Genomic DNA, 15,440 nt, shown 5'->3' with positions numbered 1-15,440 from the left:
CTGGCTGGTTTTGATCTGCATGTCTCTAATGACTGCAGGTGACGAGCATTCTCTCCTGTGCTACTTTCTATGCTAATATTTTCTCTGGTGAATGTCTGCTCAAGTCTTTTGTCTGCTTTCTGAAATTGAGTCATTTTTTCCCTTATTATGGAGCCGCGAGAGTCTTTTACTGCTAATCTCTATTTGTACAGGTAACGACAGGGTGGGACTCCTTTACTAGGTATGTATTTGGCCAACGTGTTCTCTCAAACGCTGTGTTTTCGCTCCCATTAAAATGTCTTTTGAAGAGCAAAAGAGTTTTATTCTAATGAAGTCCAAATTTTCCTCGCTATTCTTTTATGGATAATGCTTCCTGTGACCTATTTAAGAAATCTTTACCTAACACAAGGTCATGAAGATTTTTTTAATATCTATTTATTATTTATACAATATTCTTTCTGTGTGTATGCGCTTGCAGGCCAGAAGAAGGCACCAGACCTCATTACAGATGGTTGTGAGCCACCATGTGGTTGCTGGGAATTGAACTCAGGACCTTTGGAAGAGCAGGCAATGCTCTTAACCGCTGAGCCATCTCTCCAGCCCCAAGGACATAAAGATTTTTCTGCTATGTTTTCTTCTAGAAGTTTTGTCCTTTTGACTCTTATGTGAGATTCCAAATTTTGTTTAGATGGCTAAGTGTGGTTCAAGGTTCATTTTCTTGCATACAGATATCCAACTAGTCCTGCATCCTTTACTGCAAACACGATCCTTGCATCACTGAACTGCCTTCACACCTGTGCTGAAACCAGGCAACCGCACACATGTGTTCTATTTCTGCGCTCTGTTCTCTTCCAGTTATCTACCCTTTCCTTAACACAACACCACCCCTATTGCTGTATACAAGTCCAAAAATCACATTGAGGGTCTCTTCTAACTACGCTTTTGTGTCTTTATTTCTCCAACATTGTTTTCAGCTGCTTTAATTCCTGTGCTTTTCCATATACATATGAAAATCAGCCTAACTAATAAAGTTGCAGGATCTACAGTGTAGACTACTTTTAAGATGAAAGAATGAGGTTGGAGAAATGGCTCAGCGGATCAAGAGTAGTTTTTATTCTTGCATAGGACATAGGCTTGGTCCTCAGCACCCACATGGTGGCTTACAGGCATCTGTAACTCTAGTTCCAAGGGATATGACACCTTCTTTGGGTCTCAGCAGGCACCACGCATGCATATTGTACAGAGACATACAGACAGACAAAATACACACACACACACACACACACACAAAATACAATAAATCTAAAAACAAGTTTAACATCAAAGAGTGAGCTACTGAAGATCACACAATTTGTGTGTGTCTCAGCCAGTTCAATCTCTGTTAAGAGCATGGATGTGAACTGCCCCATATCGACTCGTATGTTTGAACACTTGGTCCCCAACTGGTGGCACTGTTTATAAAGGTTGTAGAATGTTTAGGAATCGGAGCCTTGTTGAAGGAAGCAGGTTACCAAACAGGCCTTAAGATTTATAAGGTGGCCCTGGATGCCTTCCAACCTCAGCTTCCTGATCTGTAGAGAAGTGAGCAAAACACTGCTTCATGCCCAACTGTCACATTCGAAGACAACTGAATAGCCATCCAGCCCCGCCACGGTCAACTGTGCATTCAAACCATGAAACAAACGAAATGGTTTCACCTTTAACTTGTTTCTTATCAGGTATCTGACCACAACAGCAAGAAGACTAACTAATGCAGCCTCTAATCACTTATTTTGCATCCAAGTTCATGATCTCATGTAACTGTGGACCTCACAGAAAAGAGGGTGAGCATCAACATGAGAGAAGATCAAGCTCTGCAGAGCTCATAAAAGGTCAGGACTGTGAGCTTCAAAGACTCAAGAAGACAACAAGCCTTGACTTCAACAATCAACCCTCTTGTGTTGTCGGTATAACCAGATATTGTCTGGAGAGTGATGAAGTCACAGGCTCAGTATCTGGAGTATCAGCTTTGACCTGAGCTCTCAGAAAGTCATAAATTCCACCTCTAATAAGGCTTTCTCTGTGGTGTGTATTTATACAAGCTCTTGTCTCAGTTTCCCATCCTCCACTGGAAAGAAAGCTCAACCCTAAGACTTCCATGCTGGCCTTCTGGCACCAAATCTACCCTTTGTCCACTAGAGAGCATTGCCTTTACATTGTCACAGCGGTTAGAGGCTGAACTCCAAAGAATTTAATCCTGAGCTAGAACTCCCCCTGTGACTCTTCCTGTTCCCACCAGTGTGATGGGCTCTATACCATCAGCTGTTCTTCATGTATCTATCCTCTTTCCATATCAAAACCAACTTTATTCCTCCCTATTGGACAGTCTCTAGCCATGAAACAACCACAACCAGAAGGCAAACAAGAGTAATAGCTATAGTTTTCCGAGTCGCCGCCAAGATGGCCGAAGTGGAGCAGAAGAAGAAGCGGACCTTCCGCAAGTTCACCTACCGCGGCGTGGACCTGGACCAGCTGCTGGACATGTCCTATGAGCAGCTGATGCAGCTCTACAGCGCCAGGCAGAGGTGACGCCTCAACCGCGGCCTGCGGCGGAAGCGGCACTCGCTGCTCAAGCGCCTGAGAAAGGCCAAGAAGGAGGCGCCGCCCATGGAGAAGCCCGAGGTGGTGAAGACCCACCTGCGGGACATGATCATCCTGCCCGAGATGGTGGGTAGCATGGTGGGCGTGTACAACGACAAGACCTTCAACCAGGTGGAGATCAAGCCGGAGATGATCGGCCACTACCTGGGCGAGTTCTCCATCACCTACAAGCCTGTGAAGCACGGCCGGCCTGGCATCGGTGCCACCCACTCCTCACGCTTCATCCCCCTCAAGTAGCTGTGGCCAATAAAGACTCATGTTCAGTCAAAAAAAAAAAAAAGAGTAACAGCTATAAAATTCCCAAGCTAGAAATGCGTCTAAACATCAGGTCTGTCTTTCTAGGCAAGATATTTAACTATACGGATCTCTGTCCGCTCGTCTATGAAAATGCCCTCAAGGCTTTCCAGGAAAACCAATGATTCAAATGACTGACATGCTCCTGGTGTATAATGGTGGTAATCCATGCTAATAGACCTCCTCTGCCCAGACCCTCCCAAACCCACCCATCCAGGCCTGTTGCCCCTCCCCTGAGCTCATCAGCTGTAGTGGCTTTTCTAGCCAGCTGTGGTGGAAGCTCAGAAAGACCCAGCTACAGAAAAATCCATTGAATCCCTCACCCTGGCAGCTAAAAGCCTCTCCCCTTCCATCTCCAATACTGAGCAGACTGAAAGGAGATGGGCATTCATTTTCCGTGATGCAGAAATCACCTGCTTGCAGTGAGAAAAGAACTCGAGTCTAACATCCGACCCTATGGGTATCACTTTTCACAGTGGGAAAGACTGTCTCCCTGGAAGATCTTAATGGGTCCTCTAATTGCTTTATTTGCTGACTGACAATAGAGTCGATAGTGATTTTTCATTGATAAAGAGGATATCATTAACTTGTGAATACCAGTGCTTGATCAAGATTGCTCTCTGGTGATGGAGATGAACTAGGCTAGCCTAGTTGGCCTTGTTCTCTGGGATCTCCCATACTCAGAAGCGTGTGTGGATAAGAACATGGCCCAGATGTGGGATACAAGCTGAGGGTTGCATACTACACACCTGCACACATAAGGACTGTGACTATCACCATGATGTGTTCATGCTGAGCCCTAAGTACAAGATGGAAAAATGAATCCTATTTGTTCAAGGAACAAGCCTGGACCCCCCCTTTGCTCCTCACTGGGTCATTGAAAATCGCAGGCACTAGAGACAAAATTGAGCCCAGAATTACCACTAGGAATAAATCAGAAGCCACAAAATTCATGAACAACACAAATGAGAATATGGCCCCAGGCCCAAGAACCACACAGGATTTCCAAGGGCAGATGGATGTGTTTGCTCACCCCGGTCAGGAATCAGCCCTTTCCAGGATGGCTTCTGATCCGTCCATTCACCTCTGCCTTCCCCACTCTATCTTACTGTTCATTGTTCTTCCCCTGGCTTCTAGACCCAAATGTCTCCATTGGCCTCTTTCCTTTTTATCACAGACTTCACTTACATGTCAGCGCTACCTTCACAAGATCCCTCCATGAGGAAACAATGAATCCACAAACCTCTTGCTCCTATTTCCAGTGCTGCCTGGGAAAAACTAATTCCAGTACTGGGAGAGAATAGGCAAATCCTGAAACCCACACTGCAAAGATGGACCTTTGTATATACCACAGTGGTCCCAAGGATGGACGTGGCATTCTTCCCCTCTGAGCTGAGTAGTGTAAGCTTAGCCTAAATTCCAGAGTGAAGGCGAGACGAGACTGTCAGGTAGTCCACCATCTCAGTTTGGATGCAAGTATCCTACCTTTATTTTTTAACTTGTGTGTGTGTGTGTGTGTGTGTGTGTGTGTGTGTGTGTGTGTGTGCACGTGTGCGTATGAAAGACAGAGAGAGAGGGGGGGAGGGAGAGGGAGAGAGAGAGCTGCTGTGTGAGTGTGCATGCCTAACTTTTATGCTGAGGTCAGAGAACAGCTTTACAAAGTCAATTCTCTGGTTCTCTCCTTCTACCCTTACAGGGCTTCGAGAGGTGAGACCCAGGCCATCAGGTCTGCATGGCAAGCACCTTTGCCCACTTAACTGTCTACCAACCCCATCCTGACTTTGAAATCAAAGTCCCAAACACCCAGAACCCCTCATTACCAAGAAGGCTACAATGATATCTCACCTGAGCAGATGCCAAACGCAAGGGAACCTGTGCAAAATATACTACCTTGGAGTGAAAGTGGGCCCAAGGTAAAAGAAGGAAGGTTCCACTTCATTCCCCATCCAAGCCCTCCCACCCTACACCTGCCCTCCCCCCCACCAAGCTGTGCCTTCATCAAGTCCCCTCAGGTGCCCTTATTCCATAGCTGGGAAAGCAACAGGAGAGCGTATGCAATGTGCTTGTCAGGATGATAAGTGACATGCCCAGGCCTTGCCCCTGCCCCAGTGGGCAACTGTGTCAGGGTCAGGTAAACCTGCAAATGTGGAAGGTACCAGAAGCATCAATTACAAATGGCATGATCCATCCTCATTTCTGCAGAGCGCTACCAGGCCCTGGGGCCTCCAACTGAATGCCAGGTCTTCTGCCATCTGGATTTTTATGACTCTTTGACTCAAAGCATCAATACTTTGGGGAAAGCAGTCTAGATAAAAATATGACCTTACTCTTGCTAAGCAAGCTTCAGAAAGTTCCGAAGACATCAGCACTTTCAGTTTCTTTGTTTGGGAAGAACTGACCCTGAACACAGAGACGCCCTTGTGTTGGAAGAGAGTGCTGTGCACTTGATTAAGTTTGGACACCATCACCATTGCTGCTCACTGTGATCATATGAAGTGGATATTATTAGCTCCATTGTACATACGACTTTATGAAGACTGGGAAGATCACATACCTGCCAGGAGCTGACTTTGGGGGAATGAAGAGATGGTTCCATGGCTCAGAGCATTTGCTGAACAAACAAGAAGGCGTAAGTCCAGATCCTAACACCCGTGTAAAGAGCCGGGAATGGCCACCTGGAATCCTAGGTCAATGGGGTGAAAGCAGGCAGAAGGATTTCTAGAACTTTCTAACCAATAGGCCAGCTCTGGTTCCGGTAAGAGACCCTGTCTCAAATGAACAAGACAGAGAAGACAGGATACCCTGTGTCCTCCTCTGGTCTCCACATGTGTGTACAGACATGCATCTCCCATACACACACACACACACACACACATATAGGCCTTGGTCTCAGATAACATGGAAGTCAAAGGAATATTATCCGACCCACACCCTTCAATCAACAAACAAAGCAAGTCAGGCTTAGAAAGTTAAGTGTCTGGTCTGAAGTCTGCCGATAGGTCTCCGGTGTCCCAGGACACTTCTGTAAAGCTGCTGCCACAAAACATCAAGCAGGAATCTGTGCCGTGCAATTGAGATGGTCCCGTAGTCAACAGAGACAGAAATTTATCTTTCTCAGAACAGCACCCTCCCCTCCTTCCTCCCTGAACAGAAACCATGCCTTCTTTAATGCTTCATCTCAGACTCTAAAGTAATACTTGACACAGCATTTAGTTAACTTTGTTCATTCACGAACTTTGTCTGGGTGCTTGCCATATGCCAGGCATCCAAGAGCAAAGCCACCCAGGCAATGGTCCTCATGGGTCTTTTGAGACTTTGTGGTGTGGCAGGCAGCTCTAAGCAAATGAATGTCACATGGGTGTCTGCTACACCAGTCAAAAGCAGGCAGGGGCCACCCGTGTCCCTCAAGACTGGGAAGATCTTGCCACGGGAGCCAGAAGGCATTCTGAGCATGATGTAGAAACAACAGAGGATTTAGGGTTTCTTGTTTTTGTTTTTAACTATAAACACAATCTTTCATTTTTTTTATTTTGTTTTTCCATTTCTGCACAGGTAGATTCTGCACAGTGAGCTGATAATTCCCTCAAACGCCCCCTTCTTCTCTCTTTCCTTGCCCCTCCTTTTTTCCTTTGCTCCCCTGGACAATTTCCCTTTTGCTTCCATTTTACATAGGAATACATGCTTTTATGTGACTATAAAATGAGAAACATGTAATGTTTGCCTTTCTAAGACGGACTTTAATTCGCTTAATATGATTAACTCCAGTCCCATCCATTTTCCTACAGATAGCATAAGGGCACTTTTTATTATGATGGAAAACAATTCCTCTGGGGATTCTAAGCAAAGGCGTGAGATGACATTTGGAACTCTCTCGCGACCACTGTGTGCAGAGGACAGGCTACACAGTCGGAAGCCATGGTGGGAAGAACATTTGAGATCGCTGCTGTCTCAGGAGTAGAGAGAGCAATCCGCCCATGGCATGGTACCTTAGCCAGGTGTCCAAATTAGTATTGCCAGTAACGGGACTGCGCGACGAGATGTGGTGGCGAGACCACCATATCACCCAGATATAACCCACAGGGCTGCAGAAACGACTCGATGGGGGAAAAGCTCGTGCGGCACCAGCCTGATCACCTGAACCCATATAAAAAGCTGGATCCGTAGTCCCAGCACCTCTGCAGAGAGATGGGAGGCAGAGGCAGGAGAATCATCAGAAGCCTACAAGCCAGGTAGCTTCTTAGGAGCGCTGCGACATTCCTGCATCAGTGGTTTTCCTGTGAGACCGCACATGAACTCACATGCATACAAGACAATTACACTTCCTGATTGCAATAATGTCTTGGTTATGGATAGTAATATCAGCTAATATACATGCGTTGCCCAGTGACCAGCCACTCATGCTGTCAAGGATGTGGAGTAAGGGAAATAGTCCTCCATTGCTGATGAGAGCGTAGACTTCTACAGCCACTACGGAAATAACTATGGTGGTTCCTCAGAAAACTGGGAATCAGTCTACCCCAGGACCCAGCTATGTCACTCCTGGGTATATACCCAAAGGATACCCCATCCTGCCACAAAGACACTTGCTCAACTATGTTCATGGAAACTTTACTCATAATAGCCAGAAACTGGAAACAACCTAGATGTCTTTCAACCGCAGAATGGGGGAAGAAAATGTGGTACATTTATACAACGGAGTATTACTCAGCTGTTTAAAAAAATAGCAACATGATATTCGCAGACAAATGGATTCAACTAGAAAAAAACATCCTGAGTGAGGTAACCCAGAGCCAGAAAAACAAATATGGCCTGTATTCAGTTGTAAGTGGATGTTACCTACTATATAAATGATAAGTTACAACCCACAGACACAGAGGTCAGTTAAAGAGGACTTAGAAACAGGGAACAGTAATCTATGGGTCTCCCTGGGAAAGAGAAAGGAATAGATTTTGTCAGTGAACTGGATACAGGTGGGAACAGGAACATGGGAGATTATGTAGTGGGGAGGGAGAGAGCTACCTCAAGACCCAGCTATACCACTCTTAGGTAAATACCTAAAGGACTCGACATCCTACTGCAAAGACACTCGCTCAACTGTGTCCATTGCTCCTCTATTCATAACAGCCAGGAACTGGAAATGGCCTAGATGTCTATGAACTGATTAGTGGATAATGAAAATGTGATACATTTCCACAATGGAATATGACTCAGCTGTTAAGAAAATGAAACTATGAAATTTGCAGGTAAATGAACAGATTTTTTTTTAATCACCCTGAATGTGATAACCAAGATCCAAAGAAAGACAAGTATTTTATGTTTGCCATTATCTCTGATGTTGGCTTTAAGCTTTCAATGGGCTACAATTTAAATGACCGCAAAGACTAGGCACTTAGCGAGGGACTCTCCAGCAGGCAGGAGAGGATCTCCCACGGGAGGGGAACTAGGGTGTCATCATTGAGAAACAAAAGGGAAACAAAAGAGAAGAGCAAGGGAGAGACTAGAGAGAGGATCAGCCAGCTAACACTAAAACCATTTGAAATCATGGGAAACCACTACTGTAGAGGCTTCCTAAACTTAAATACTTACATGAAGTGCATCGAAATGGAGGTGTTGGATAATGGGGATGCAATGCCCCCACTAGACATCTTAGGCACCCCCAAGTGCTAGAAATGGGTTACATCTTGTTATTCACTGACCAAAGCAACCCCACCGCAAACCCCCAAAACATCACAGGATCCACATCTACAGCCCGATAGTAAGGCTCTATTGCCGAAGACAACACAAAGAGGTCAAGCAGGTACTTGGCTAGAAACTTCATCCCGACCAAGTTGCACCCATAGTACTGGAGGGAACTCTGCACACTGCTCGGGGAGAAAGGTGAGCATCAGTACCACCCAGATACAAATCCTGAGCCCCACACAGTGGCCTGCCTGTAAGACACACTCGTGCACAATACTGCACAATAGTGCACAGTTGTTAACAGGAGTAACGCACCACCTTTATTCTTTCTTTACTTTTGAGATTAATATAATTACATTTCTCCCTTTCCTTTCCTTCCTCCAATCCCTATCATACGCCTCCTCCTGGCTCTCTTTCAAACTCACGGCCTCTTTTCATTAATTCCAGCTACTTTTCGATTATATTTAAGATACGGAATTTATACCTGACGTTGCTAAAGTAGCCAAGAAAATGAGACCAGACAGCCCATGGGACTAGGGGAAAACCTAATACTATTATTGTGCTAAAGGAACATAGAAATGACTTGTAATGACATACTACTGTACCCATAGATCGATGACTTGCTCAACCCTTGTCAAAGAAGCTTCTTTCAGTAGATATGGACAAACACAGAGACCCACAACTCCACAATGTGTAGAGAAGGAAAGATTTTGGAGCCCTTAATTCTAAACGGAAAGTAGACATCAAACCCCTCCCCTCAAGGCTCAGGGATCTATATAAAGAGGAGGCAGAAATATTGTAACAGCCAGAGGATAAATCCCAAGAAACAGTGTCTTCCAGACCCAACAGAACTAGTACACACATGAATTCACAGAGGCTGTGCAAGGTCCCGGGCTCAAGCCAGACAGGGTCCCAACACTAAAAGGAGAAAGTGGACATAAGATTCTGCCCTTAACCAATAATTTATTTGTAATTGATGCCCACTGGCAACAGAAAAAATCAGTTGGTTTTTTTTTTCCAATTGAGTCACACTGGGGATATATCAACCACACTTCAGGGTAAACTCTATGCTCAGTAGTGGTTAGCAGTTGGCCTACACAAAATGAACTCAAGGTATTTCTGTGGACTGGTTGCTTAACTTTCCTTTGTTTGAGCTTTCTTTTTTGCCTTATTGGTCTTTAGCTTGTTTTGATTTTATTGTGGTTTTGTGGGAGTTTTTTGTTTCTTGGGTTTTTTTCACACAGGAAAATATTTCTTGTGGGTTTTTTTTTTCCTGTAATTTTTTTTTAAGAGAGCAGTTAAAGGACATAAAGTTTCATAGGTAAGAAAGTAAAGGTGACCTGGGAGTAAATTGAGGAGTGGAAAAAGGATCAAAATATATTGTCTGAGCCTGGCATCATGGCACACATCTTTAATCCCCACACTCAGGATGCAGAGGCAGGTGGATCTCTGTGAGTTTAAGGCCTGCCTAGGCTACAGAGCCAGTTCCAGGACAACCAGGGCTACATGTGTTGAATGATGTGGAAGGGAAGAGTCAAGATGTCCAAAGTTATCTTTAAACAAGAGAGAGACAGCCGGAGGGAGGAAATACATGTGACTAGCTGTTGAATTTAATGAATTCCAGTGAAAAGAAAGCATTTTGGTTCCATGTTTAAATTTTTTTTTCAGAATAAAGAGTAGAGATGATAGGCATGAAGTAAATAAATGAAATCAATCAAGTCAGCTCCTGGGATTTGGGGACCTGTTCCCTGAAGACCTGAGAAGCAGTTTGTTCATCCTGATTCTGCTGTGGACAGGTCAGGCTACAGAGCGGGCAGGAAAACCTTTCATGGTCTCTTCCAGATCACACAGAGATGGATCTGTAATTTGGACACCCTAGATTAAAAACCTGCTCCTGTGATGTGTACCATGCTTTGGTGGTTACTGCCATCTTGTGGCTGTTGTATCTCAGTGACGGTGGAAGCCAGACACTTAGGGTCACCAAATGCTGCTGCCCAGCACAGACGAGCGGCTGACATGCTGGAGGTTAGAGACTTAAGTACTAATGCTGACTTCCTTCCAGAGTAACGGCCTCCATCTTTCAACAGCCTGTCTGGATGCTCAGAGTCCTTTGCCTTTAAAATTACCGAGCCTAACAGGACTCCCATCGATTTTACTTGACAAAATTAGAGCCAGGAAGCCATTTAGTGGGATTTTACTGCCATTTGCACATAATATTGACTTGTTAGTGTTGTTTTCTTATTCACAGAGGTCCATAAAGATGACACTGGGTCTTTTGATGCCAGCTTGTCAAACTTCTGGTTTGTCTGCAAAGCTTAGAGAGCAAGCCCAGCAGGGTCATCCTTGATTGCAAGATGGTGAGAAGACAGAGGGTGGGCTTCTCCATCAAAAGGAAGAACTTGAAAGATTTAGACATAAAATCCCAGTCTTTGTTTCTCCATGAAGGATAGATGTGATCAGTGGGCTGAGTAGAGATCCATGCGAATTTCAGCCTCAAGGTGCCACTTCCTGCATGAGCCGGTTTGAACATGTTGGCTCCCAAAGACTCCTCGTGAGAAAGGAGATGATAACAAACCTAATACTGCTTAGCAGTGCTTCTCAACCTTCTTAATTCTGCAACCCTTTAATACAGTTCCTCACGTTGTGGTGACCCCAATCGTAAGATCATTTTGTCGCTACTTCATACCTGTAATTTTGCTACTGTTATGAAACAGAAATATCTGATATGTGATTCTCCAAAGGGATGTCAAGCCATAGGCTGAGAACCACTGAAATGGAGTATTCGCAATGCTTTAAGAGAGCAAGAATGATCTGGAAGGTGAAAGGGGTTGTTGGCATCCAAGAAATTCGATCAAAACTACATTTAGGAGCCTCCTTATCCCAGTAAGAGTGGTAAACACTGAGAATACAAATAGCAACAAATACTGGGAAAGATGGAGACAGGAAGGAACTCTTACATGCTGCTGGCAGGAATCTAAATTAGTCCAGGTGCTTTAGTAATCAGTATAGAGGTTTCTCAAAAAACTAAACATAGATCGAGCATATTCACTCAAAGGGCTCCAAGTCAGGACATCACAGAGACAGCTGCAGACCAGTGTTTGTCTCAACTCCATTCACAACAGCTGAGTACGGAACCAGCCCAGGTGCCCATCAACAGAGGGACGGATAGAGAAGAGTGGTTCACACACACACACACACACACACACACAGCAGAATTGTTTTCAGCCATAAAGGATGATGTTATGCCTTTTTCAGAAAAATAGATGCGACTAAATTTATCATATTTAGCAAATTAAGTCAATACCAGAAAGATAAATACCACATTTTTCTCATTTGTGGGACTTAAACTTTATAGGTATATAGAATCATATATATATATATGATGACATAAAATAAAAGGCATAATTATCTAGAATAAAGGAGACTAGTTGGGAGAAGGTAGGAGAAAGAAACATGAAACACAGAATACATTCACAGTACGTTATATACTTGCATGAAAATAGCCTTAGATAACTTTGTATTAAAAATTAATATTAAAAAAACAGATTACTATCCAGATACTGTGCTACACACCTTTGATCCCAGCACTCAGGAGGCAGAGGTTAGTAGATCTCTGTGATTTCAAGGCCAAGGCAATCAAGTTCTAGGACAGCCAGGACAATATAGAAAAAAACCTGTCTGAAAAGACCTAAATAATAAAATAAAAAAAATATATTGCTAGGTTCCTGGTCTCAGGTGGCCAGAGAATGTGCGTTTCTGACCAGTTCCTAGCTGGTGCTGATGCAGCAGGTCAGATCTGGCTATGGTCATATCATACCTTAGCAAACCAGAGATTCAAGGCCTTGGTAAGTAATGAGAACCTGGCAGGTATTCAGCTGTCAATACAGTCTGCTCTGTATCTCTCCACTCCCCTGCACCAACTCTGCATTTCTGTGTCTGAGGGTATCTCTAAGAATACACAGCCAAGTTCCTCCAAGGGGCACATTACAGCCTGTCAAGGGTAGAACTATCCCTCAAAAGTTCATACCCACCTGGAATCTCTGAATGTGACATTACTCTGGAGGATACAAAGAACTCAAGAAATTGGTCATCAAAAAAAAAAAAAACAAATAAACCAATAAAAAAAAAAGTGGAGTACAGACCTAAACAGAGAACTCTCAATAGAGGAATCTAAAATGGCTGAAAGACACTTAAGGAAATGCTCAACATCTTTAGTCATCAGAGAAATGCAAATCAAAACGACTCTGAGATTCCATCTTACACCTGTAAGAGGGGCCAAGATCAAAAACACTGATGACAATTTATGCTGGAGAGGTTGTGGGGAAAAGGGAATACTTCTGCATTGCTGGTGGGAGTGCAAGCTGGTACAGCCCCTTTGGATATCAGTATGGTGATTTCTCAGAAAATTAGGAAACAACCTTCCTCAAGAACCAGCAATACCACTTTTGGGTATATATCCAAAGGATGCTCAATCATGCCACAAGGACATGTGCTCAACTATGTTTATAGCAGCATTGTTTGTCATAGCCAGGACCTGGAAATAACCTAAATGCCCCTTGGCCAAAGAATGGATAAGAAAAACTTGGTACATACACAATGGAGTACTACACAGCAGAAAAAAATAACGACATCTTGAAATTTGCAGGCAAATGGATAGAACTAGAAAACATCATATTGAGTTAGGTACGACCCCCAGACCCAAAAAGACAATACCATATGTACTCACTCATAAGTGGTTTTTAAACATAAAGCTAAGAAAACCAGCCTACAAAGCACAATCCCAGAGAACCTAGACAACAATGAAAAACCTAAGAGAGACATACATGGATCTAATCTACATGGGAAGTAGGAAAAGACAAGATCTCCTGAGTAAATTGGGAGCATGGGGATCACTGGAGAGGGCTGAAGGGTAGAGGAGAGGCAGGGAGGGGAGCAGAGAAAAATGTAGAGCTCAATAAATATCAATAAAAAATTTTAATTATATAAATAAATAAATAAAGGTCCAGGGAGACCAGAGCAAAACACTGTCTTTTGGATGTAACAAGACCTCTGCCCTCAGGAACTCACAGAAGGTGAGGTTGCCACACAAGACTCACACAATATTCCAGTCAATATTCCTGCATGGAGTGGGGAGGGGCTCCTAAGTCCCTCTTTTCTAATAAGCTATTGATGATCGATGGCTTCTGGGGGAGGGAGAGTCAGTTTTCTTCACAGGTATAGCCCCTGTAGGTCGGTCACGCTCTCTAGGATGGCGCCACGCCAGGGAGTGCAAAGGCAGCATAAACTGGACTGAGTGGGTTAAAAACAGACAAGAGAAGTTGGGAGGAGGAGTTGGAGAGGTGGAGGTGGTTCTGGGAGGAGTTAAGAGGGGTGATGGCAGTAAGTGCAATCAAAATACGTTGTATAAAACTCTCAAAAAAATTAATACTCATAAATGGTATCATTCTCCACAAGAATGACTTTGAAGGGTTGGTGTCGGAGAGAAACATTTGGCTAACACCATGGTTTTTTGAAGCCCAGTCGATCAGCAGGAATACCGGGGATCTATAGCCAAGGTTCCTTCCGGGTTTCCCTTCCAGAAGCCTTTCAAAACTCATTCTGGAACTTGGCATCACCCACACAACTCTTCATCTCCATTTTGATCATTATAGCAAGCTCCAGCTCATCATGTCCTGCCATAAGACATAGGCCTGCTTCTCCCCACAATATGGGTGCTGAAAACCTGGTCCCCAGTGGAACCAGAAGCAATGAAGGTGTGATGGCCCTGCTCTAGTGGATGGAATCAGTCTCTTGTGAGGAGAGATGCGAGAGACCTTGCCTCTCTCTCTTCTTTCCTCACATGAGGACACAGTAACAAGAAGCCATCTAGAGATCAGAAACTAGGCCCTCTGCAGATTCCAGATCTACTGGGACCATAGTCTTCCAGACTCGAGAATATGAGCAATAAATGGCTGGTGTTTAAACTACCCAGTCTAAGTCTACCACAGCAGCCCAAACTAACAAAGACATGTGTACTGGTTTTACCTAAGCCCATCCCTAGCACGTGGTACCTAGAATGAGGGATCAAACAGAATACCTACCATCTTCCAACACTCATATATCTAAAAATTAAAACCAAGGGGCTGGAGGATGGCTCAGTGGTTAAGAGCACTGGCTGCTCTTCCAAAGGTTCTATTCCCAACCATCACATGCTGGCTCACAACCGTCTGAATGAGATCTGGTGCCCTCTCTGATCTACAGTCATGTATGCAGGCAGAACCTGTATACATAATAAGTAATTTTTTTAAGGATCAATTTTTTAAAAAGAGAGAGAACTGGCTGCTCTTGTTGAGGACCTAGGTCTGGTTCCCAGTACCTACATGGCAGTTCTGCAACCCCAATTCTAGGGCATCTAAAATCCTCTTTCTAGCCTCCGCAGGTACCAGGTACCAGGCATGTATGTGCACACACAGAGACACAGGCAAAACACCCAGACACATAAAGTAAAAATAAACATTTTTTAAATAGAATCAAATCGATAAACTATTAAGTCATATCCTCGTACCTTGACAACCAACCTTCACTTGGCCTAGAAGCGCAGCGTTGACATTCAGATACTCGGACCCCTTGTTTTTTGCTGTCATGTTCTTTAGGGTCATGAGGCAGCATAGAGGGAGCTGAATCCCAGCCCTGCATGTCAGTTCTCCTCCAGGCTTGAGTACCAGCCCTCCCCTGTTCTTTTTTTTTTTTTTTTTTTTTTTGGATTTTCGAGACAGGGTTTCTCCGTAGCTCGAACTCACAGAGATCCGCCTGCCTCTGCCTCCCGAGTGCTGGGATTAAAGGCATGTGCCACCACGCCCGGCCTCAGG

At 44.3% G+C, this 15,440-nt stretch overlaps 1 protein-coding gene across 1 annotated transcript; it reads left to right on the top strand.

Annotated features, from left to right (window-relative positions):
- Nucleotides 1-2,404: 2,404 nt before the first annotated feature.
- On the top strand, nt 2,405-2,916 carry LOC142837342 (small ribosomal subunit protein uS19-like). Its single transcript, XM_075952389.1, has one exon. The coding sequence runs from the start codon at nt 2,626-2,628 to the stop codon at nt 2,854-2,856; it is 231 nt and encodes a 76-aa protein (XP_075808504.1). The 5' UTR covers nt 2,405-2,625; the 3' UTR covers nt 2,857-2,916.
- The last annotated feature ends 12,524 nt before the right edge of the window (nt 2,917-15,440 follow it).

Source organism: Microtus pennsylvanicus, chromosome 18 (genome assembly GCF_037038515.1).
Source record: "Microtus pennsylvanicus isolate mMicPen1 chromosome 18, mMicPen1.hap1, whole genome shotgun sequence".
Taxonomy (NCBI): domain Eukaryota; kingdom Metazoa; phylum Chordata; class Mammalia; order Rodentia; family Cricetidae; genus Microtus; species Microtus pennsylvanicus.
The sequence above is the reverse complement of the archived record's forward strand: the minus strand, read 5'-3'. Positions and strand labels throughout refer to the sequence as shown.